The sequence below is a fragment of the Syngnathoides biaculeatus genome, chromosome 4, assembly GCF_019802595.1.
Source record: "Syngnathoides biaculeatus isolate LvHL_M chromosome 4, ASM1980259v1, whole genome shotgun sequence".
NCBI lineage: Eukaryota > Metazoa > Chordata > Actinopteri > Syngnathiformes > Syngnathidae > Syngnathoides > Syngnathoides biaculeatus.
Window position 1 is genome coordinate 34,534,800 of NC_084643.1, and position 24,899 is coordinate 34,559,698.

General features: G+C 39.3%; 1 protein-coding gene across 1 annotated transcript in view; it reads left to right on the forward strand.

The window, feature by feature from the left end:
* antxr2a (ANTXR cell adhesion molecule 2a) overlaps positions 1-19,854 on the forward strand; it is a 96,578-nt gene extending 76,724 nt beyond the window's left edge. The window contains exon 18 of the mRNA XM_061816517.1: positions 19,062-19,854. Coding sequence (XP_061672501.1) covers positions 19,062-19,097 — 36 coding nt within the window. The 3' untranslated portion in view covers positions 19,098-19,854. The remainder of the gene's footprint in view (positions 1-19,061) is intronic.
* Positions 19,855-24,899: the final 5,045 nt, after the last annotated feature.

Here is a 24,899-nt window from a genome sequence, read left to right on the forward strand (position 1 = left end):
GTTCAAAATATTCTTGATTTTGTGGAGTTCAGCTATTGTTTTTTTAAGTTTGGAAGAAAAACAAGTTTAACGGTATCCTGTGTTAAATGTCAATGTATATCTCGATTTGATGGAATGTATTTGTGATCCCATCTCTTGAAGTTTGGGATTATTGCTCTTAAATCTCATCCCTCGCTAAAACACTTAATCCCAAATATGTTTTTGGCCTTCTCGCCATGGTTGTTGTGGTCTTTTCTTGACCCCTGGACACCACTCCTCTTTCCTCTCCATTAGCTGATGGCTCATGTTGTATCTGGGTGGTCTGGGCTGGTACCCGCACCTCGGACAAAGGGAAGGGGAGGGTGGTTGGGGGGCTAGTTTGGCGGCCCCCCAGCCTGATTCAATCTGACCTGATGTTCCCGCCGCTCCTCTCTTGCCTTCTTTTCTTCATCGCCTATTAAAATCAAAGCGAGAAGGAGAGGCGGCGGGATCTTGGCTTTAATTAAATTACATTATTGTTAACGTCAGCGTCGCAGGGGCCGACTCGGGCTCGTGCGCTCTGCCTTCCTCCTCCTCCTCTTTCTCCTTTAACTCCTGACAGACCTATAAAGGATGAGGAGAAGGAGAGGGAGTGACCAAAGGGGATGTGTCACAGATCCTCTCTGTAATGTATTCTAATGTTCTCCTGCGTTGATTTGAATTTTTAAAAGGGTGGAAGCGGGGATGTCATGTTATGCGGGGAATATGTTCACAGTGAATATTCAATGAGCGGGTGCTTATTTTGTATACATGAATGTAACAAGGTGGCCGCCCTATCTAATGCGGAGTGAAGGGCCCTCGCATGCACGCAGAAAGCGTTTCGAACACCGCCATCGCGTTAGGAATACACGTGTGGACGTCAACATGTTGTGTTCATTACCACCTACAAGCGTCTGTTGATAAACACGGTTTAAAGTCATTATGGGAGCAGAAAGCCAAAAGGCCAAAATGGATAGAGTTCTCCCACAGATTTTCATAACATTGAGCCCCGAAGCACGTTTCACTTAGTAACCTGAAATTGGCGTATGTCTATTTTGAACAGACTGACAAAAAGGTCTCTGGAAGCCATGCTTGATAATAAACAGCAAGTCTGTAATTTTGGACTTTTCCAGCAGTCCTTCAAAGAGGAATTCCTCCTACAGAGTTCTCAAAAATCAGCCACCATTTGGTTGTCATTTCGATCATGAATAGACCCACAAAAAAAGTCTTGCTCAACAAGGCCGGAAAGCTTCCATTTTGGCACTGTGGTCACATGCAGTGGACCTGCAAATATAAATTCTTAGAGAAATGTGGACTGTTGAAACCACTTCCATATTGCTGTATGAAATTTGGTATGCCTGTTACGATTTATCCCACAAAAAAGTGTCAGTAAGTCATGCCTGAAAAAAAACATAGAAAGGCTGCCATTTTGGATTAAAGCAGACATTATGGCCATTTCAAAATGGTTCTTTGAGGAAAAACTGCTCGTGAGCTGCAATTCAGCCACTGTAGCTCGTTTCATGCAGCAACATAAATTTTACTTGGGTTTGGTCTGACACAAGTAGACCCACAAAAAGGTATCATGAAGGTCAGGCCTGAAAAGATGGAAGTCTGACATTGTTTTGAATTTTCAGGTAATTGAAATTTTACTTTTTTTTTTTATTTTTTTATTCTGCCTTGCGAAAGTTGTTTGACTAAATAACATGAAATTGGGTAGGCATGTTACATGTTCATGTGTAAATCCACAAAAAAAGCCCCTTAAAACATGTCCTAAAAGAAGCAGGACGTCTGACATTTGAATTTGAATGTTGAGTTAATGCTACTTCCCTATAGAGATGTTTTGAAAATTCAGCTCCAGAACCGTGTTTCAACAAACATGAGATTTCATCGAATTGTCTATTATTAGTAAACTACCGAAAAGTCTCAAGATGCTATATCTTTTGGAGTATTTGAATGTTAATATTACACGTAATGCCACTCGTGTTCTGCTCTCATCCAGCAGCTCATCAGTAAGCACTTTTATTTACAGCAAACAACATCATCAACGTGGAGACTTAATGCGGTCGCAGTTGTCGTTTTTGAAGGATGTATCTCTTCTTATGAATAAATCACTGCCTTCCATAATTGATGATGGAAAAAAGATGCAGATGTGACAATAGTTGGCGCGACAGTTGTTTAAAACGCTCTTGGAGACCTTCCAGATGTGCTTGTCTTTATTCCCCCACCACACACACACACACAAACACACACAGTTGAGTGCTGCATTTTGACTTTTAATTCCCTGCATTGGCTGTCTTTTTTTGCCTTTGATGGATGCTGTTGGAGTTAGTTAATAAAGCAGCTGATTAACCTTAATGACAAGGTGATCTTTTACCACTGATAGCTTGTCTGGGACTTAATTAAAGATGATACACTTTTAATTAAGCACTCTCGCTGCCGTCGTCACGCCGACCTCTCCTCCTGCAGTTTGTCGTTAAAAAGCCGACGCGGCAAAATCAGGTCAACCACGACGAATACAGTCCTTGTCTTTAGCAAGTTAGCCCATCAGCTGGTGAGTGTCTCTGTAGTTTTTCACTCTCCAGAACACGTTTTTATGTGCCTCGTTTACCCCTGCTTGACTCACTGTAGAACTCATTTTAATCTGGGACATATTCTGCATTTAACAATACATTTAATACAAGAAAATTATCTATATCTGTCCATCCATCCATCCATCCAATTAATTGTGGGGTTTAGGTTCCGTACCACCCCAGCAATAGGTGAAATCTCAGAAGTAGGAGCAACTATTTTTTTGGATTATCAATCCGTATTTTAAAGTTGTGTGAAGCCGCCCAGACTCTTATCTTCCCTACACTTATCAACAGCTACAATACTCTAATAAACACTTTCTATACTCTTAAAGTGCTTTTAAAGTACTGTACGTTTTATTCCTTCTCTTGTTCAAATGATTTTTTAAACAGTTTAAATGTTTCAGGTTAGGAATTGTTTATAGTATTTTACTCTATATTTTACAGTTTTTACTAAAAATCCCACAATGTGGTGAATTATGTGTTGTAGTTATATGAAAAAAATGTCAGTGTAATGATTCTTCAATAGGTCAACCGCTATTTAGGAAAACAACTATTTTTTTTTTTTAAACTAGCCTTTCCATCAAATATACATGAAATAGGAATAATATGTTGACTTTACATTTAAATACAGCATCTACAGGTCAGATGGAAAGCTGTAGAAAATCTGTTTATGCCTCAGTCTCATGCCATCTTTGTTCATATTCCTTTAATAAGAAGTAGAGAGTTGACATTTGTGTTCATTGTCTTTTTGCAGTAGTTGCGCTTGCAGTTGTGGAGTGCTGTGTGCGATTAAAGAAGACTGTTGTCTTTTGGGGGCCCTGCAAAGGAAAATTGATGATTACGTTGGCCTGAAATGTGTTCCCATAAAGTAAAACAATGTCAGGTGAGGATATTCAGGGCTATCGGGTTTCATGATGATGAGCCATTATAGGTTACAGATGAACTTCGATGGCGGCGAACATCACAGTACTGTATTTAGAAGCGACATTACTAGTACAGGTACTCCTGTTTCCTCCCAGCTCTCAAAAACATCCCACTATTGGGCAATGTCTACGAACAATTATAGGGCCTCTCAGGACATATCACAATATAAAAGAAAAAGGGAAAACATTCTGACACCTCAGACTTTCCCCATCATTGTTGTGATGCGTCCCAGACGCCAGATCGTCAGTCTTGGATGATGTCACACTTCACAAGACGATGTCGCTTGGTCGGGGGCTCATAACTCGAAACGATCAGCCAAGACATCTTACATTTGTCTGGGACCTGTCTGTCAGAGCCAAATCAGGCTGCAATAATGTGGACTGAGCTCGTCATAAGAAACACTACAACTGCACACGTATCGAAAAATCCAAATATAATTGAATAGTCAGCTTTTGCCAAATAAATAATGCAATCTCCTTGTCTTTGGCACAGCCTCGCCCTCCTTCTGGTTGTTGTCCGTGGTGGCCCACTGCAGTGCGTTGCGTGTAATTAAGACAGCAAAGTGCAGGCAGAAGGTTTTTGGTGAAGGTTATGCTGTCTGTTGTGCCAGCAAATGAAGAATGGCGGCCATGATGAAGAATGCTGGCCCTAATGGCATGATGTTTTTACCAACAGATGATGCAAAAAGTCACTAATGAACCGGTTGCCGCCACAAAGGGGACGTGTGTGTCTGTGGGTGCAGATTATGTGTATTATACTATGTTCTGTGTCTGAGAATAGAATCAGTAGCCTCCAAGCAGTTTTGTTTTTGTTGCCACACAACTTTATTTTGGTGCAAGCCTCTGAGCTCTTGTGTGGCCAACACACACACACACACACAGCCACACACTGGCTGTATGGAAGATTTTCAGTAAGCCCCCATGCTTTTTCCATGAACGTACCCAAACTCTAGTTGTGTCTTGATATTTACATTCCGATAAATGTTTGAGCTCTGACAATTGGTAGCACACCCATCCCACACAAGCTGGACATTTGGATCTTTGACTGCACATAAATCCATGGAGATATCCATGCTCATATGTGCTTGAATATAATTCTTAGTAAAAATGCATTATGTTCCAAAAGATGCTAGCAAGATGTTTTCCCAGGACAAAAAAAGAACATATTTAATCGCAGATAGTACAGTTATATTGTATCATAACTCCCAGATAAAATGCAAGTCGGCTTTCTGGTGGTGGTGGCCATCTTAGAGATGGCAATGAAAACAAAACTGTTTGTACACTCCTGATTCTATTCGCATACACAGAATACAGTATAATACACATAACACACGCACACGGGCTGTATAGAAGCGTTTCAGCATGAGTGTCTTTGTCCATGCCTATATGTGAATGTGAAAATGAGTCGCACACACACCATTGCTCCCACCACATTAATTTTAATGCAAAGAAAGAAAAAACATTTTTTCTTACGACTTGACAGCAGCCATGCAGTGCATTCAACCAGCTCACAGACGAACTTGAGAATTCTCACTTTTCCTTCTCAATATTATTCCAGCTACGTATTGTAAGTTCTTCGGTGAGTCAGTCCTAACGCTCCAATGATCACACTTTCTTTATGAATAATATTGATAAGTTATACTCACAAAGTTTGTAACTCTTACTTTTTAATCTTATTTCTTTAACTTCGTCACGAACATGGGAAAATGGGGAGGACCCATATTCAGGACTTTGAAGCAGTGACATGGTTTCAAGGGTTTTATTCCAGGCAGAGGTCATACACAGGAAGGCAGTACAACAAAGGCGAAGGCACAAAAACCTGTGGCAAAAGCCAAGTTTAAAAAATATGAAAAGTTCACCATTATAAATAACTACTAGGCAAAAATAAGACTTAACTGGACTTGGCCGCGGTGGCACAGGAATACTGGCCTTGAAAAAGAGGCAAATACACCAGAAGAAGCTCGTATACTCACGCAGACTAATGCGGTCTCATACAACGAACTGGCAACGAGCAATATAACACAAGGCTTAAATACATGGCATAATTAGAAACAATAAGGTACAGGTGACGGGAGAGATACACACACATACGCACACATTCGCGCTGGGTGATCAATTAAAATTTAGGCATGATTTCAATTTTGGCTTCTCAAGATCATAAAAGTGTTAAATCAAACAAAAACCATTAATGTGCTGTGACACCGATTGCTTATGCAAGTTGTTGCATCCTGAGCGCACGCTGATTGCACCGTGTTGCTTGTAGCAAGTGTGCAATACATGTTCTTCCGCCTTTCTGCCACCCTAGAATGCTTTAAGGTGTTTCTTGACACCCCAGTTGGAGTTTACTATAAAACTAGACGCACAACAGAAATAATTACATTGAATATTTAAATACAAGACATACATCATTTTAGAAATCGCCATCTTATGCTATTGGTCAATGGAAACCTTATTGATGGACTAACATTAGCCTTAGACCAATGAGGGATTTACTTTCAAATAATATTTACACACAAATGTTGAGGTAATACATGCAGATGGACAATATAACAACAGTCACGGGCATATATTCTTCCTCATCTGTGACAAACGAGTTTAATAAAATGTTTTTGCAACCTTCTTCAGTAATTTTATAGCTTCGTACAATATGCATCTCAAATACGTCTTCATGCTTGCAGCAGCCCACACTGCAAGAGGCCAAAGCATGTACAGCACTGTAGATAAAGTCATGGTTTTGGACAGAAATGCTCTTTTCCCCCGTTACTGTCTGATATGAAATTGAACTAAAATGTTCCTATTTTGGTCAGTTAGAATTATCAACATTATTTCAATTTGCTATATGTCAGAACATTGAGAGGACCTTTTTTTTTTTTAATCAAATATATACGGTATAATAGACAATGCAGTCTCCCCATATGTCCTGTAGATTTCAGCCATGGCTGTATTTGTTTTTCTATTTTTTAATATATTATTATTTTACCCGTCAGGAATTTTTTTTCTGGTTATTCTATTATTATTTAAAGTTGATGTTTGGCTATTAATTAAGTTTTGTTTTTTTATTTAACATGATTTCAATAAAATAATTGTGATAATTACTTTTTCACCATATGTATATATACAGTATATAAATATGATCTGGTTATATGAAGTAAATACTACATCATAATATTGCTTATCAGTCCTGTTTAAAAAATTTTCCTGAAGTTATTTCATCACAATAACTATCAGTAGCACACTGACCGTGTCACTTTTTTAACATTGAAATCACAATAGAATGTTCTGACATCACTGTAATATTAATTCTGATTTATAAAAGTGAGTTTCTGTTTTTTTAATTGTGTCTTAGTGTGACATTCTTGCACTTTATTTGCATTTACTTGCATTTTATCATACAATATAGTATGTGCCTGCTCATTTTAGCTGTATGACTAGGCTGATTCCAGCTTATTGTTAAGCAGTTGCAATTCCTTCTAAAATTGCTCAAAATTCATAATTGTGTATTTATTAGCACACCATTAATAAGACTGACATATATAGCAGCACATTGTGCGTGTTTGTGCTTGTCCGCCCGCAGATGAGCGAACTTATGGTTTGTTTTGTTTTTTTTTTTTGTTTTTTTTTTTGCTGCACTTTGGAAATGTTTGTGACATCTCCGGCGGGGCCGCTTTGTGACGCCCACGCATAATTTAAAAGTACACATGAGCCTGATGGCCCCCCACCACAGACACAGACACACACTGACGTTGATACATTCTGGCACTCACAGGGGAAATTAACAAAATGTACGCTGCCTCAGTTTTTCGTTTGTAGTTGCTGTTTGGACTCGTGTTTTGCAGACAGAATGGCTTTGGCATCATTGAGCCCATGCGAAACGTCTGACTTCATTTCTTTGGACAGGGAAACAAATTTTGACATTTATTTATTTTTTTATTTATTTTACCTAATGATGACAGATTAAACTGTTGAGGCAGTGATTGTAAAACTCCTTTGAATATATTTAACTTTCATATGAGTGGGTGAAAAAAATATGAAGGTAGAAGTGATCGGTTACATGGTGTTGCATGATTGCATTACCTGTAGAGTAATTCTTTAAATTATAATGTTGTGGCTTAATTCTCAAAAAGTTATGACTATTTTATTGTGCCTTTAATCTGTTAATATTACACAATTTTACAACTGTATTCTTATATTACACATTTGTCATACCTTTATGACTTTTATATACTAAAAAAAAAATTCTAAAATGTAATGTTTTGTCATTTTGTTACGTAACCCTTTATCATTTTAAAAATGTATTTTTATTTGTTGTTATATTTCAACTTTAGTCTTGTAAAATTTTAACAATCACGATTACAACTTCTATTCATCAAATTGTTTTAATGTAATATTACAATTTCACTTATAAAATCCTGACTTTTTTCCAATTAACTTAACTTAAACTTATTTCTCATATTACACCTTCATTTTCATAGAATTACTTTGGGATCGATTCACACTCAGTGATGGTGTTGATATGTGCCCTGGGACTGACTGGCAACCAGTTCAGGATGTAGTCTGCCTTTTGCCTGAAGTTAGCTGGGACAGGCTCCAGCACTCCTGCGACCCTTGTGAGAACAATCGGCTTGGAAATGGAACAGAATATCCTGATTTTATTCTTGTACAATTGTGTGTGTTTGTGTATGAGTATGTGTGTGTGAGTATGCGTGAGTTTGTTTGTGTGCAGCTATAGAGCGTTGGCTTCACAGTCCTGAGGAATGGGGTTCAAATCGAGGCCCCGCCTGTGTGGAGTTTGCAAGTTCTCCCTGTGCCTGCGTGGGTCTTCTCTGGGCACTCCGGTTTCCTCCCACATCCCCAAAACATGCATTAATTGGAGACTCTAAATTGTCCCAAGTTGTGATTTTTAGTATGACTGGTTGTCTGTCTCTATGTGCCCTGCAATTGGCTGGCAACCAGTTCAGGGTGTAGCCCACCTCCTGCCCGTTGACAGCTGGGTTCGGCTCCAGCACTCCCCGCGACCCTCGTAAGGATAAGCAGTAAAAGCAAAGGGGCCCCCATGGGCTTCTTCATTGTTAAGAGAAAGTAAAGTTAGCTGTTAAATTGCAATAAGGTTTTTTCGGTTTGATTAGGACAGTTTGAGACAAGTTCCTGTAGACCAAGGTTTTCAACAAATACAAAATTGTTTCTTCCACAATCCATGGTTAGCGACTTGGGAAGAAGCAGCGAAAAGTGAGTCAGCTGTTTTTTGTCACTTCTCGGCTCTCATTTGCTCTCAGAATTCCTTCATTGTGGGAATAACAGAACAGTAAATTCCACGTCTCTGTTGGGTCTGCTATAGTCTGTCGTCTAAGTAGCAGAGCAGTTTACAGGATTCGGAATAATGACTTTTGTCTGTTAAAACAGTGACTTTTCTCAAAATATAACTTGATTCTGGCAAAATGAATTAAATTTTTTTAAGTCTAAGTCATTTTTAATGCGCAACATATCTAGGTTAATGTATATGTATTGCACTAATATACCGTAACTTCTCAAGTATAATGCGTCCTGAAGTATAATGACAAGCGCAGGCTCTCGCCCGCCTGACGCCATAGCTTTCCTATGGTGTCAGGTAGCTATCAAAACCACCTGAGCGCAAACTACATAGAAACGAGGGTAATGGGCACATTAAAAAAAAAAAAAAAAAACGAGCATTTCGATTGTGTGTGCTCTTCCATTTATTAATTTATTTTAATGTGCCCATGACGCTCGTACTACGTAGTTTGACCTCGCGTTGTTTTGATAGCCAACTGAAGCCATTGAGGCGAGCTGTAGTTGTTTTGGACAGCGACGCTACTTCCGGGTTGGCGGCGTCATCGGCACGAGTGGTGACACATTTCTTTTAAAAGCAGCTGAACAACTCGCCGTTGTAGTTGACATTTTTTGTCTTGGTTTAAGTTAAAACAAACTCATGGGCACTCGTTTCTGATCTTTAGTGCAGTAGCAACAAACATGCTACGCTAACGATCGTAAAATGCAAGCTCCCTAAGGAGGCGATAGAGTTCAGGTTGGGGGCGCACATTACCGTAATAAATGTGGAACATGAGGCATTAAATATCATATCAAAATGTATATGTATACCTTTTTTACTACGCTATGTACCTGTATACAACTATACAATGTGATTATATTTTTTTGGTTAACTTTTTGAAAATAATTTGGGAAAAATTTGCACATTATTTTCAAGAAATTACAGTACATTTAATAGCCACTAAGCTATTTGTACACTTTTGTCTGCATTGGCCCGGCTCCACACCGCTTCTAACTATTTCATACTCTTAAATTCTTGATGCGCGCCTCTGCGGCTAGCGAAGCGGGAGCATCCCTACACGGCATTCACACCGCACAACGATTTGGATGTTGCGGCGGCGCGGCTCCACCCGAGTCCCCTCGGTTGGATCCCATTCGTCCATTAGCGCCATCTGTGCCATCCCTGCACCGTCTGCGAGGGCCCCGCTAGCCGCGCCAAAACTATTGGCATTTCTCTGGAACAAGCGCAGGGATGATGCCCAGAGCACTTTGCTGCCAATGATGTGTACTTATTCACGTACAGAAAAAAAGGAGGGAGAGGAGAAGGCTTCAACTCCAGGGAAGCAGATGGGCATCAAACATCTGCAACCATTACAAAATGGTAAAATGGCTACAAGGCAAGAGACAAACACCATCGATTTTACTGCAAATCATAGCTGACTTCAAACCAAAATGACTTATGAGATTATTTTTGTGGGTCTACTCATGATTAACCTGCCTACTAAATGTCATATTGCTGAATGAAACTGTTTTCCTATGCTGAATGTTTCAAAGTATAAGAGGAGGCCACATAAAAGAGCCAAAATGACCCCTGCAAACCTTTTAGAACATGACTTCTTGAGACTTTACTGTTTTGATTTTAGTGCAAGCCTCTCTCTCTGTTCTGTATCGACATCTTTCAAATTTCATTCTGCTAAGTAAAATGGGCTTAAGGGACTGAACTGTCTCTTTAACGCTTGACTTTTGAGGCCAATAGAAATGACCAAAATGAGCCTAAAATTAATTTCAGGTTACTTAGTGAAAATGGCTTCAGGGACAGAATTTTTAAAAAGTTTGTCTTTGGAAAATCAATGTGTGACTTTGCAAAATGAACCTAAAATGGTAGTTCTAAGACAAAATCCCAGACTTCCTGTGTCTTTTGGGCCATGGCCTCTTGAGAGATTTTTTTTTTTTTTTGTCATGTAGCTCATGCCTGGATCAGTCAATAGGACTTTAGTCGCAATTAACTATCACAGGCAATTTCCCAAGTCACTAACACAAAAACTTTTTGTCGGGTTAGATTATCTACTACCAATGATTTGGCCACTCTATCTACTCATGATAGACAGTCATCCATCCATTTTTTTTGTACCGCTTATCCTCACTAGGGTCACAGACGTGCTGGCATTTGGCTCAGGTCAGAGGTGGGAGAAACCCTGAACTGATCGCCAGCTGATCGCAGGGACAAACAATCATTCAGCTCATGTTCACACATAGGGAGAATTCTTGAGTTAACCTAACGTGCATGTTTTGGGGAAGTGGAAGAAAAATGAATTACCCAGAAAAAACCCACTCAGTCACAGGGAGAACCTGCAAACCCCACAAAGGCGAGGCCAGATTTGAACCCAGGTCCTCACAACTGTGTGGCAGATGTGCTAACCGCTCGTCCACTGTTCCACCCCAAGATAGACATCTCTACCAAATTTCATGTTGCAAAGCAAAATTGGCTGACATCATCATCTTGTCTTTTGGGTACCGGTAAATTAAAAAAAAAGTGCACCATGAGAGACTGATTGGTGCAGACGCTGAAGTTCAGAGATGCTTTTTCCAGACTTCCAGGCATATGTTGCTGCCGTTTGCTAACTTTTTAGCGCAAGCTGTCGCAGCTGATCCCTGGGTCAACTGATTACGGCGACATTGCGCTCTGTCAGCTTTCCTGTTCAGAGTGTTTGATACTCAAGCACTGCATCACAGGCAGACGGTTTAATACCCTCCCGTAAATTGTGCTTCTAACTCTGGTGCATGCATCAGCGCTATCTGTTTGTGGACTCATCTGTTTAGCATAAAGCTAACTCACGAATGACTGACACAAGGTCCCATTGAGAACATTCATGAGACTTGATAAAATGCTAACATCAGTTATTATGGTACATGTATTCCGATTTTTAGTTTTGATTCCACCCCCCACTCTCATCACCATACAGCGGTGGAGTCAATTCCTACACAAAACATAGTTGGAAAATGACCAAAATATATTTTTTCTTGTTCTCTCTAGCCACTACTTTCTCTATAATTGCAGTCCGGTGGCATGGTGGTACAACTGGTTCGAGCGCTAGCTAGCCTCACAGTTCTGAGGACCGGGGTTTAAATATGGGCCCCACCCATGTGGGGTTTGCATGTTCTCCCCGTGGCTGCATGGGTTATCTCTGTTCACTCCGGTTTCTTCATACATACCACAAACATGCATTAATTGGAGACGCTAAATTTCCCTTAGGTGTGATTGTGAGTGAGACTGGTTGTGTGTATGTGTCCTGCCAATGGCTGGCAACAAGTCCAAGGTATACCCCACCTCCTGCCCAGAGATAGCTGGGATAGGCGACCCCTGTGAGGATAAGCGTGCTATGCATTCCAGTTTAGTTTTGGATGGTGGACGTCACAGCAAGCAATATGCCTTTGGCAGGATAGCAAATGTATTAATCTCCCTTCATGCTTTTTGTTCTTATGTTACTATAGTTTAACATATCAACAGTTCATTTAGCATTATTTGTTATCATGGCATGATCTTGTATCCTTATTGATTTTGTTTTACCATTTATCTCTACTCAGATTTTCTCTACGATGCCGTATTCTCCCGTTATCATGTTAGCGTTACATCACTTCTTGTATTTTGTTACGTAACAGTTGCCGCTTATGTGTAACAACATCGATCTTTAAAGAGAAAAAATGTCGGTGATCACACGTTTGGCCGAGTCTCAGGTGGCTGCCGTTTCCCAGCAGCCCAGATGGCAGCGCTGTGTGGGCAGCGTGTGTGCGTCTATGAGGGGCTAGCATCAAGATGGCCAGCAGTCCTGTGGATGAGGGAGGATTGCTCACGCACTTTGTCCTTTCCAGCTGCGGTGTTGCTGCTGCCTCTGAATTTTATTTTTAAGACCAAAAACAACAACCTTTTAAACAACATAACTGACTTCCTGTGGCTTTCAGACATACAGGGTAGTTTCTTCAGACTTGTGGGGGTAACAGACATGCCGTCCACGTTTCCTATTTTTATGTCAAACTTGTTAAATTTTGGAAAAACACTTGGAGGGGTTTGTCTTTGAATGACCACCCAAAATATCCGCATTAATACAAAAGGGTAGATTGTGAGTCAGTGTAGTTTGTCGATTGACTACATTTTGTTTTATGTCACATTTCACAGCATCATGACTTTCGGAGACTTCGGCTTTCCCACACACACAAAGATTTTTATTTGGCGATTGTCGGCACTGACATATCAAACAACTCTGATTTAAGGATTGATTTATAGGGTAATCTTTTAAAATACATGATGGCATGATGTGCTCGGTCAGGAAGGAGCAAAATCATGACCAAAAAAACCATCCAAATTGTTTTTGTATGCACCGGCCCTAATACCACAAAAAGCATTTGTAAAACAAAGAGCGCGTTTATTCAGAACGTTTCAGTCGGACTCGCTAAATCCCAGATTGGCAAAATTGAAAAGTATCTGTGGTACTTGCTGAAATCTTCTTAAGACAGCAGCTTATCACTGCAAAATAAACATCTTGCCACTGGATTACACGTCGACTTTTTCCATGCTGCAGATGGACGATTGTTCCTCGATGATTCCGTCTCACGTTGTTTTGCGATCTGCTTAGTAGAAGTAAGTCATCCATCACTTCATACGAGACGCCAATAAGGGGAAAAAAACGTTTGGATGGTGTCTAATTCGCCATCAAGCTGTCTGTGCAACAAGCAACACATGGCTGGTTGATTTACATTTTGTACTTTTTCTTTGATTTGTAGAGCAAGCTGGATTTGTTCATTATTTACTAAGCCGTGCAAAGAAAGTAACAGAATTTGACACAAACGTTATATGGGTGTCCCATAGTGGTCGATCAGTGATGTGAGGTTTTCTATGTTGATTCTGCTCACGATTAAAAACTTTTTAGATTTATCAGGTATGTTAATGAGCACTTGTTTTCATAGGAAGGGTTGAATCATTGATTCATTTATTTATTCTTCATCAGGTGGTTATACTTTATATTTACGTAATTAATAATTGTAATGGGTAAGGAAATATTTCACTCCGTTATATTGCAGCATTTTGCCAAAATCACCCCCACCCCCATTAATGTACACACAGCATCACTCAGCCCCAAAAAAAAATGAATTGTTGAAATGTTTGAAGATTGGGGTACTTTGTGTACATTTAATGTGGGGAAAACAACTTTAATGATTTGAAGAAATGACTCCAGCGTAATAGATTTAATTTAATGGGCTCTGAATATTTTGCACACAAAATGTATCTTCATCCATCCATTTTCTTAACCGCTTATCCTCACAAGGGTTGCGGGGAGTGCTGGAGCTTATCCCAGTTGTCAATGGGCAGGAGGCGGGGGATACCGAGAACTGGTTTCCAACCAATCGCAGGGCACATCGAGACAAACAGTCACTCTCACAAGCACACCTAGGGGCAATTTAGAGTGTCCAATTAATGTTGCATGTTTTTGGGATGTGGGAAGAAACGGAAGTGGCCGGAGAAAACCCACACAGGCACGGGGAGAACATGCAAACTCCAAGTATCCCGATGGAAAGTCGAGTGGAAAGACAAAATGTGGTGGGAGAAGTTGCACAAGCAAAGGAGATGACCATGGGTTACAGTTAATTATCAACGAGAGAATATTCAATAATCTAGCAGAGATCCAGAAAGAATGGATTGAGGCAGTAATCAGAGTTTAAAACCACCACATTCAGACCCATCCAGGAGATGGGCTACAATTGTTGGTGTCTTTGGGTCAAGCCACTTCTGGGCCTGAGCCAACACACGAAGTGTCTCATCTGGACCAAGGAGAAGAAAAACTGAACTGTATGCTAGCGGTCCAAGGTACTCTTTTTTTTTTTTTTTTTTTTTTTTTTTTTTTAATTGAAAGTCAAGTGTAACTTTCATTCTGGAATCAATGTCCAGGGATTTGGAGGAAGACTGGTGAAGAACAGAACATGGATGTCTGCTGCTTGGCTGCTTGCTTGAGGCCCAATGTGAAATATCCCGTTTCAGTCATGATTTGGACCACCACCCCAGTCTGCTGATCCCGAGGCACTCTCCACAATGTCCATGCAATGTTGCAGAGGCATGTCAATCAGGACACCCCCACAAATCTAGAGCCATTAGGAACTCCATGCGACTGTCATCCACACCTAGGGCCTTGCCGCCAAGAAGCTTTTTAACCTTCTTAGTGACTTCAAACCCAGAGATAGGAGAGCCTGCCAAAGACCCTAGACTCTTATTCCTCATGGGAACGCATGTTGGTGGAATTGAGGCTTTGAAATTATTCTCCCCACCAGCTGACAATGTCCCAAGTCGAGGTCAACAGTACCCCATCGCCCCTATACACAGTGTTGATGTTGCACTGCTTCCTCCTCCTGTGATGCCACATGGTGGACCAGAATTTCCTCAAACCCATCTGGAAATCATTCTCCATGGCCTCAGTTAACTCCTCCCACACCCAAGTTTTTTGCCTCAGCAACCACTAAAGCTGCATTTCACTTGGCCAGTCAGTACCAATCAGCTGCCTGCGCAGCCACAAGCCATGAAGGCATTATAGGAATCCTCCTTCAGCTTGACAGCATCCCTCTCTCCGCTGGTGTCCGCCAACAGGTTAGGGGGTTGCCACCACAACAGGCACCGGCCACCTTATGGCCACAGGTCTGGTTGTTCCGGTGGGGACATCGAGTCTGAGTGGACCATACTCAGACTCGATGTCTCCTGCCTCTCCTGGGATGTTGGTGAAGTTCTGGCAGAGATGGGAGTTAAAATTCATGATGAGATTCCTCTAGATGTTTCCAGCAGACCTTCACAATACCTTTGGCCCTGACAGGTTAGATGGGCATCTTCCCCCACGCGGCCGTAAGTCTGATGGCACAATCACAAAGTCCATCATCAAACTACAACCGAGGTTGTCTTGTTGCCAAGTGTACTTATGGGCACCCTTATCCTTGAACTTAGTGAGAGGTGACGTTCCACAACCCTAGAGCCAACTTCTATTGCCGGGGATTGGATCGTAAAGGTCTGCACCCGACCCCTATGGCCAGTCTCATAGGTGGGGAGTCCATGGGAAGGATGCATCATTGTGATACACAAGTCACCACGATAAGGTGACTGCTCAAATACCAGTTTAGTTGTTCATTATTTCATCTTCCATAACACATACTCTCATTAGGTTCGCAGCTGTACAGCCAATCCCAGCTGAGTCTGAGAGGCAGTACACCCTGAACTGGTCACCAGCCAATTGCAAGGCACATATAAACCAACAACAGTTCACACATAGATTCACACCTACGAGCAATTTAGTCTTCAACTAACATACCATGCCTGTTTTGGGGATGTGGGAGGAAACCGGAGTACCCTGAGAAAACGCAGGCAGACACGGGGAGAACATGCAAACTCTGCACGGCAGAGAGATCGACAGCCGTCCCACTGTGCCACCTGTAATAAAATAACAAAAATAAATACATTTGGAGGCAGACATTGTATGAAGGAATTAATAATGTCCCCGTCAAGAACTTAGCGATTTGTTGTTATTTAGCTAACATATGATAAATAAATAAAATAAAGTAAAATAGAACCAGTTTCCACCCCCGTCCCGAAAATATAAGTCATACTGTGTTGTTTCGGTCCAAAGAGACTACGCAGAGGAGTGTCAAGATGGGTAATCATAGATAGGACACAAGGAAGAAAAGTGAGGAAGAAGAACGTCGTTTTGCGTTAACTTCTGTATGCTAACTGGAAAAATAAAGTGCAACAATAGGAATTACAAATGATTATAAATTTCTTTGCAATACAACACACACAGGCCTCTGTATAAAGTCTGCCGTGCAAACATCCAACACGTTATTTTCAAATGTCGATACAACTGATTCTCTTTTAAAATAATTTCATTCCATATATTTTTGTCTGGTGGAACGATGGCTCAGCTGGAAAGCGTTAGCCTCACAGTTCTGAGGTCCCGGGATCACCTGCGCGGAGTTTGCATGTTCTCCCCATGCCTGCATGGGTTTTCTCCGGGCACTCCGGTTTCCTCCCACATCCCAAAAACATGCAACATTAATTGGACACTCTAAATTGCACCGAGGTGTGATTGTAAGTGGGGGCTGTTTGTCTCGATGTACCATGCGATTGGTTGGCAACCAGTTCAGGGTTTATCCCGCCTCCTTCCCATTGACAGCTGGGATAGGCTGTAGCACTCCCTGTGACCCTTGTGTGGATAAGCAGCAAAGAAAATGGATGGATATTTTGTTTACAAGACTAACTTGCTGGGCATTGATTGATGTATGTGTGTGTGTGTATATATATATATATATATATATATATATAAAATAAAGATGTAACAAACGGAATGACTGAATCGTTACACCCCGAGTAAATAAGTAAACTATAGATGTTTGTTTTCTAATGAAGAGAATGAAGTTAAAAAGTCATCAAAAACCTTAATACTCTAGTAAAACACAGATCGTTGAAAAATGTATACTTAGGTAATGACGTATTTGACTTTCCAACACTAGAATTGATTCTACACTTCAGTTCACAAAATGTGAGCTGTGTGACCCTGTGCAGCACGTTTTCTTTTCCTACTTTGATTTGTTTTTGTATGTGTGTGCGTGCGTGCGTGCGTGCGTGCGTGCGTGTGCGTGTGTGCGTGTGCGTGTGCGTGTGCGTGTGCGTGTGCGTGTGTGTGTGTGGTGTGTGTGTGTGTGTGTGTGTGTGTGTTGTGTGTGTGTGTGTGTGTGTGGAGGGGGGTCCTTGCTTGCTTCAATCCCATTGTGGGAGTCGGACTGTCGCAGTGTGAGAGCTCCCTCTTGGTGTCAGCTTGGACAACTGTTGGCGAGCATACTACACACACACGCTTTGTGTGCATAGGGACAAAATGATGAGATTGCAAAATTGGATCTTTTGACTTCCGTTTTTTTTTTTTTTTTTTTGCAAATATTGTAAAAAAAATGCATTTATTTTCATGTATTGACTTTTTTTAAAATTATAAATTAACCTTGTTCGAATGTTTTGTGAACGTACTATTTTGTTTTTATAGCTCAAATTAGCTTTATTTATTATTTTGCTTGTATTTTAATCAAATATTGTTCAAATATATGATACATGTAATGTATTTATAATATTTTCTTTTTCCTGAATAAACTTTGTCATTCAAATCTACTATATCTTTCAGCTTGTCCCTTTCAGGGTCGCCACAGCGTGTCATCTCAGATGAACACACATTTATGTTAGGCACAATTTTTACGCCGGATGCCCTTCGTGATGCAACTCTTCTCAGGGAGTGGAGGCCCCAGTGTGATACGAACCAACAACCCCTGGTTTACCAAACCAGTGCTCTAACCACTGAGCTACGGGGCCTCAAAAACTTTGTCATTCAAATGTCTTATGGAATTCACTGATAGTGTAGTTGTCCACTTGGCTGACTTGTTGGGCAGCCTCTCTTCAATTCCCACTCAGCAACAGTGCGAATGGTCGTCCGTGTCTGTGTGTGCCCTGCGACTAACTGGCGACCAGTCAGCTCGTTGAACTGCGTCTTTTGCCCGAAGTCAGGTCGGTTAAGCTATGGCAACCCTTACCAGGATAAGCGGTGTTGAAAATGGATGTATTATATATATATATATCTAGTCTATAATACATTGGATATGGATATATGTATAAACATCCATTTTTGTTAATGTTTTTACATCTTTTTTTTTCACTATTCTTTAAAAATGTGTTACAGATGAGTTATTCATCACCTCATATTATTTTTATATGTAACTATGGATATTTTAATATTGTAACATGATGTTAAATAATATATAAAAATAATATTTAAAATTGTGTTATGTAGAGTATTTGAAGACATGATGGAGAATTTTTTAAAATCAAAAATTAAAAAATATATTAAAACCATGAATCATTTATAAAATTATGTTTTCTGGATTTATTTTTTTATGGTTTGTGTAGCAGTTTGTCATTTTTAGTTGTAATCATGTATGTGAGTGCGAATGATTGTTTGTATGTGCCCTGCGATTGGCTGGTGACCAGTACCCTGCCTCTCACCCAGATTCACCCAGGATAGGCTCCAGCACGACTGCAGTATGGAAAATGAATGAATCAATGACTAATATTATATTTTAGTTATGATTTTATTGTTTACCAATATTTTCTAACTGCATTGTTGCGTAATATTTGAAGGATAATAATCTTGTACGTCCAATGTAATAAAATGAGTGTTTGTAACCATTCATTGACTGAATTGTGTTTTGTTTGTGTTGCTTTCAGGGTCGCTGCGTAAATTTCAGCCGTGTTCGGCGTTAGAAGATAACGACGACATCGCCAGCAGCTCGCCGCCTGCCATGGACCAGAGAAGAATTTTAGACTTTTTTTCCTCAATATTTATGTTTACTTTTACTTTGTTCCCTGGCTTTTTTTTCCATTATCCCACTATCGTTCCGGGACCCTGAACGCGTCACAAGCATATTGAAGGAAAAACAAAACAGTCTGTCAGAACAATTCTAGTGGGGGTGGGGGGGGGTGTCCTCCCGACAATCCTGACCATCTTCCTCTCGGCGACGTCTCGTCAACGTGGAAATCGCCCACCCACCGGCGTCCCTTTTTTGTTTTCTTTTTTTCTTTTTTCACGCGTGACGGGCGGCGGACAGGATGGACGCCCCCGAGGTTGATTCAGACCCGGCAAGACTGCCCTTCCCGAGACACCTTCCCGCCCGTCCGGCGGGCGTCAGGGAATTAATAGAGCGTATCTCTCTCCTCCACCACACGAAGCGAGCGGCCGTGCCCTCCTCATTATCTTTGTTTTGTCCGTCGTCCAAAACTCATTTCACTTCATATAAAAGAAATTAATGATGCACTTTGTACATATTTTGCTTTTTGGACATTTTTAAATGTTTTAGCCACCAAAGATGAAATGTTTTTTGTATTCGCTTTGGCACATTCAGCTAAATCAACATACACACAATTTAAATGCATTCACTGTTGACATTATTATCAGTGTTTAATTTTCTTTTTTTTTTACAGTTTTGTCATAATATTTTTAAAATAAATAGGATTAATTATCTTCTTTGAAGTCACTTTTTTTAACATTCAAAAATAATCTTTGGAAGTGCTAAATTTAAAATTTGATCACATAATAATTGAAGGAAATTTGCATAAAATATTTTTGTACATAATGGTACACAATTTTTTTTTATTACATAATTTATGACTGTAAATGTTTTGTTTGTTTCTCTTCTTTAGACAACATTGTGATGTCCCTTTAAGAGCAGCTTATATTCAAAGCATAATGCGTGTAGTCAAAGTATTTTTAAAGAAATAAATATTTGGAATCTGCAATTAATTTATAATAAAATATTATTTCTTAATATTAGTATTGAATTTTTATCTAAAGTAAAATTTTCAATACAGTTTTATGACGTCATTGTTATTATTTTCTAAATATGTCTCCAAGTACAACCAGTTATGCACAGTTATTCAAAGTAGTTTTCCCATTTTTCCCCAAAACATTTTTAATTCAAAACTACTCCATAAGATCTATATATGCATGTTTTTACTAAAGATTGTTACATCTCTGTGGACAGTTTGTGTGTACAAAGCCAAAAATTTATTATTCTATTAAAACTATTTAAATGATATTAAACCCATTTTAATTATTTTTCTTTAAAATGAATTTTTTATCAATGATATATATATTTTATTCACAAAGTTCTCACAAAAATGTCACGTGCACATTATTATACTTTTTTCCAAAAACACAAATACCATTTTAATAAATTTGAACAACTTTTTTCCATGCAAAACTTTACTATATAAATTTCATTTTATGCAGCAAGTTCCACCAAAAATGTCAATTCATTTTGTTTAATGATGCCATTAACATTTTTACAAAACAAGATGTCGCTTTCAGTGCCGTTTCTATTAAAAGCAACAAAAAAATTAAAATATAATTTAAAAATTCCAAATGTTTTCACATGTTTCAAGACAAGACAACCCGAGACACATCTCTGTTTGACGTCAAGAAATTAATAGAGCGTATTTCCACCGCGGGGCCCGGGCAACAACGTATGAATGGACGGACGGACGGACGGAAGGACGAATGGATGGATGGTTGGCATTCTGAAGGATTGATGCCTTTAATTCGCTTGACGTGTGCTGGTGCTCGGCAAGGCATAAACTTTTTTTTTTGGGTGGGGGGACAACAAAGAGCATCAGATATGTTCATTAAAATAATTAAAGCCACCCGTTAAGTGACCCGTCGATGAAAAACGGGGGGGATGTGCGATATGTATATATATGTAATATTCCTAAACCAAATTATACTTGAATTCAAGTCAATTATATTATATATATATATATATATATATAAACATATTTACATGTGGATTATTTCCCAATTCTCTATTATTTTGTCAAGGCTCAAGAACATAAAAAGAGGCAAAATATTTTTTATTCTAATGATTATTGCTTTGCAATGATCACAAGAATCCGTGAATAATTTTGAAAATGCGGAGGGAAGAAAAAATATCCAGGGCCGCACGATGAACTTGTGGTTGGCATGTCTGCCTCACAGTTGCAAGATTCTGGGTTCAAATCTCTACTCAGAAAAATAATGACCAAAAAAATAAATAAATAAAATAGCTCAATGGTAGACTGACTCTACTGCTTTTAATTTAAGGACTTTATGAGTAGTAAAAAAGAAATTATATATACAAAAATTTTGCACAAAAAAAGTTACATTTTAATATTGTATGATTTCTTTTCATTACAATTTCAAATAAGAGGGTATTTCATATAACCAAATATTTTTAATTGGAAAATACAATTTATTTTATGGCATAAGTATTAAAAAATTCAATAACTTAACATTACATTTAACAACAGCTAAATTGATTTCATGACATTTTAGACCTTTTCTAATTGTATATTTTTATTTAATTTAATGTAAGTAATTTTATGATCATTTAATTTTCCCAATAATTATTTATAAATATTTACAAAATATTTTAACCTTTTAAGTATTCAGAGTTATCATCTATTAAGTTTTATTTATTTATTATGTCTAACTGCGGTGTGACTTTATCATAAGCGAGTGGACTCTTCTCAATTGTTGACATTTCAACTTTCAAATGTTTTTGGCTTCCATTTTGAAAGTCATTTCCAACTCCTCATTATCTTTTAGAAGTGAAGTAGCCTTTTGGAATTGAAACGTTTTGCGCAACTGCGAAGACTCCACTTGCCTCCTTTTAACTTTTGTTCTTTCCTATGACCTGAATGACTGACAATACATCCCAAAAATAAAAAACAAAAGGGTGACGCGACTAGTCCGGCATGTCCACCACCCCAAACGCAAACCCAAAGCAACGGATGCGACGGACGGATAAGTATTGTTCATTTCCAGAAATGATGTAGCCTATTTTTGCTTTTCCAAATGACAGAGGGTGGGGGGAGTACATGTGTGGGAGGGGGGGGTGTCCTTGTTGTTTCTTCTTCTCTGTGTGAAGAAAAAGAACGGAACGACACAGTCGCTTTGCGATTCGGCCGCGTGGAGATTGGAGTGGAAAAGCTGACAAGGCCACCGCCCCTTTGACGGCAAACGCTATGGACAGTGACCGGTGGCGGCTGCCCGCCCGCCCGCTCGCCCGCCTGACGTGCATGACACCAAAAATAAGTACAAGCGCCGTCAATGCAGACGTAGCCGTCTAATTATTATTCCTTTGTTCGCCACTCGTCAAGCCACTCCCGAACCACGATGTCTTCGACGACAGACATTTGATCCATTTTCGCCAAAAAGGTTTGCTACATGTGGTACATGATGCATACAAATGTTCCAACGTTATACATTATTGATTTACATAAATGTATGGCATTATTTTAAGCATCTTTTAAAAATGAAACCTGACATCTCTTTAAAATTATCCAGTTTGGATTCAAAGCAGTTATTTTTTTTTTGTTTACAAGTTTTTTGTAACTAAATGTAGATTTTATTGCCCTTCATACATGTTTTTCTTTCAATTAATATAGCATTTGATGAAATGTTTGAGCTATAGATTACTATATTTTTTAAATTGAATGTTCAGGGAAAAAATTTTGGTTTGTAAAAAAGAAAAAAAATGAAAAAAATTACAGTTGTTGCAAGCATTTTGTAAGAATATATGATGGTGTTAAAATAATTTTTAGCGAAAACCAAAAATGTGCCTTTTTCTCAAATGTAGAACTCATAATGTCTCTTTATACTTAAACTTATATTGAAATGGATTGTAGGTGTTATACCAGCCTTGTAGTTTCGTTCCCCACCCAAAAATCCACTACTGACACGTATGACATCTTTTAAAACTCATTTTTCCCATTGTCCCAAAAAGTTATAAATACAAAATACTATCCAAAATTATAAACTTTATGATGTTATTATTATGTTTTCCTTTTTTTTTAAAAAATTAACTTCATGTCCCATTAAGATTTTAATTATATTTTCTATGCTAGAAATTTTGTCCATCTTTACAAAAAAAAACCAACAACCTAAATTCAAGTTTCAGAAAATTACTTTTGGACGCATTTTTCTTTTACGTCCTTTGCATTTCTTTTCAGAATATTTTGATATATTTTGATGAAATATTAAATGATTTTTAGTTGAACAATTTTGGATATTTTCAGTCAGCAAGCACATGAAATGTAGTTAAACTAATGTTTTTGTTTTTTTTTAATTACAGTTCAGTGACACAATAGCTTTTTACAATAATTATAAATACACAAGGTATTTAAATGTTTAAAAAAATATGACAAACCTGAAAAAATATTACATTATTTTGTGACAAGCATTTTGGTGTTTGTAATAGTTTAAGGTTCTATTAACCTTTTTAAAATGTATTTTATGATGTTTAAAAGGAACGACGTTGATTTTACAGTTTGTCTTGAAAGCACACTTTTAGAAAATATTCACCATGTAAGAAGAAAAAAAAGTTGTATGTCAAAGTCAAATGTATTAAATGTAAAGTGAGCTGTGTGTTTTGTTGTTTGTTTTGTGTCCGTCTGCACACGCGTGTGCTGGTGGTGAACACGCTAAAGGGGATCTTTAATTGGGCCCTCACAGATTTATGCGGCCCGACAGGGACCGCCATTATACACTACTGTCTTTGTGTGTGTCTGTGCATGTGTGTGTGTGTTTGTTTGGACCACATGGACAGTGTGCAACTTCTCCGCCTGTCCAGTCACCGGAGGGGTGGCGTGCTCACACACACACACACACACATATGCACCTACGATCCCTCCGAGGCCTTCATCGCCTCAAAAATCAGGTCTCGCATTTAGAAAAAAATATGCAGTTGTACACCTTCTGCTTTATCCACATTTGCATGTTGTGTGCGTGTGTATATGTGTGTGTGTTGCGGGGGTGGGGGGTTGTTGGTGTGTGGTATTGTGTGGGTGTTAATGCGAGGGTTGTGTTCATGTCTGTGTTTGTAAATGGATGGGTGAGTGTTATTGTGCATGTGTTTGAGGTAATGTGTGTGTGTGTGTTGTGTGTGTGTGTGTAATGTGTGTGTGTGTGTGTGTGTGGTGTGTGTGTGTGTGTGTGGTGTGTGTGTGTGTGTGTGTGTGTGTGTGTGTGTGTGTGTGTAGTGGGAGGTTAAGTGTAGGGATCGTGCACGTGTGTGTGGTGATTTGTATAAGTGAGTGTGGTGTTGAGAGGGGATGTGGGTGCATGTGATGGTTTTGTGTCTACGGTGGAGTGTGTGTCAGTGTGATCGTTGTGCATGTGCGTTGTCGTGTGGAGTTTGGATTCCAAATGAGGGTTTTAAAACATTATTTGCGTTTCAAGGTATTTATCCCTCCATTTTCCATATCGATTACCCTCACTAGGTTTGCCGCCATGCCTGAGCCTATCCCAGCTATCTGTGAGCTAAAAGAAGGTCACACCCTGAACTGGTCGTCAGCCAATTGCAAGGCACATACAGACAACCAACCATTCCCTACAACGGGCAATTTAGTCTTCAATTAAACTCTCATGCATGTTTTTTGGAATGTTGGAGGAAAGCAGAGTACATGGAGAAAACTCATGCAGACAAAGAGAGAATATGCAAGCTCCACACAGGCAAGGCCGGATTTGAACTC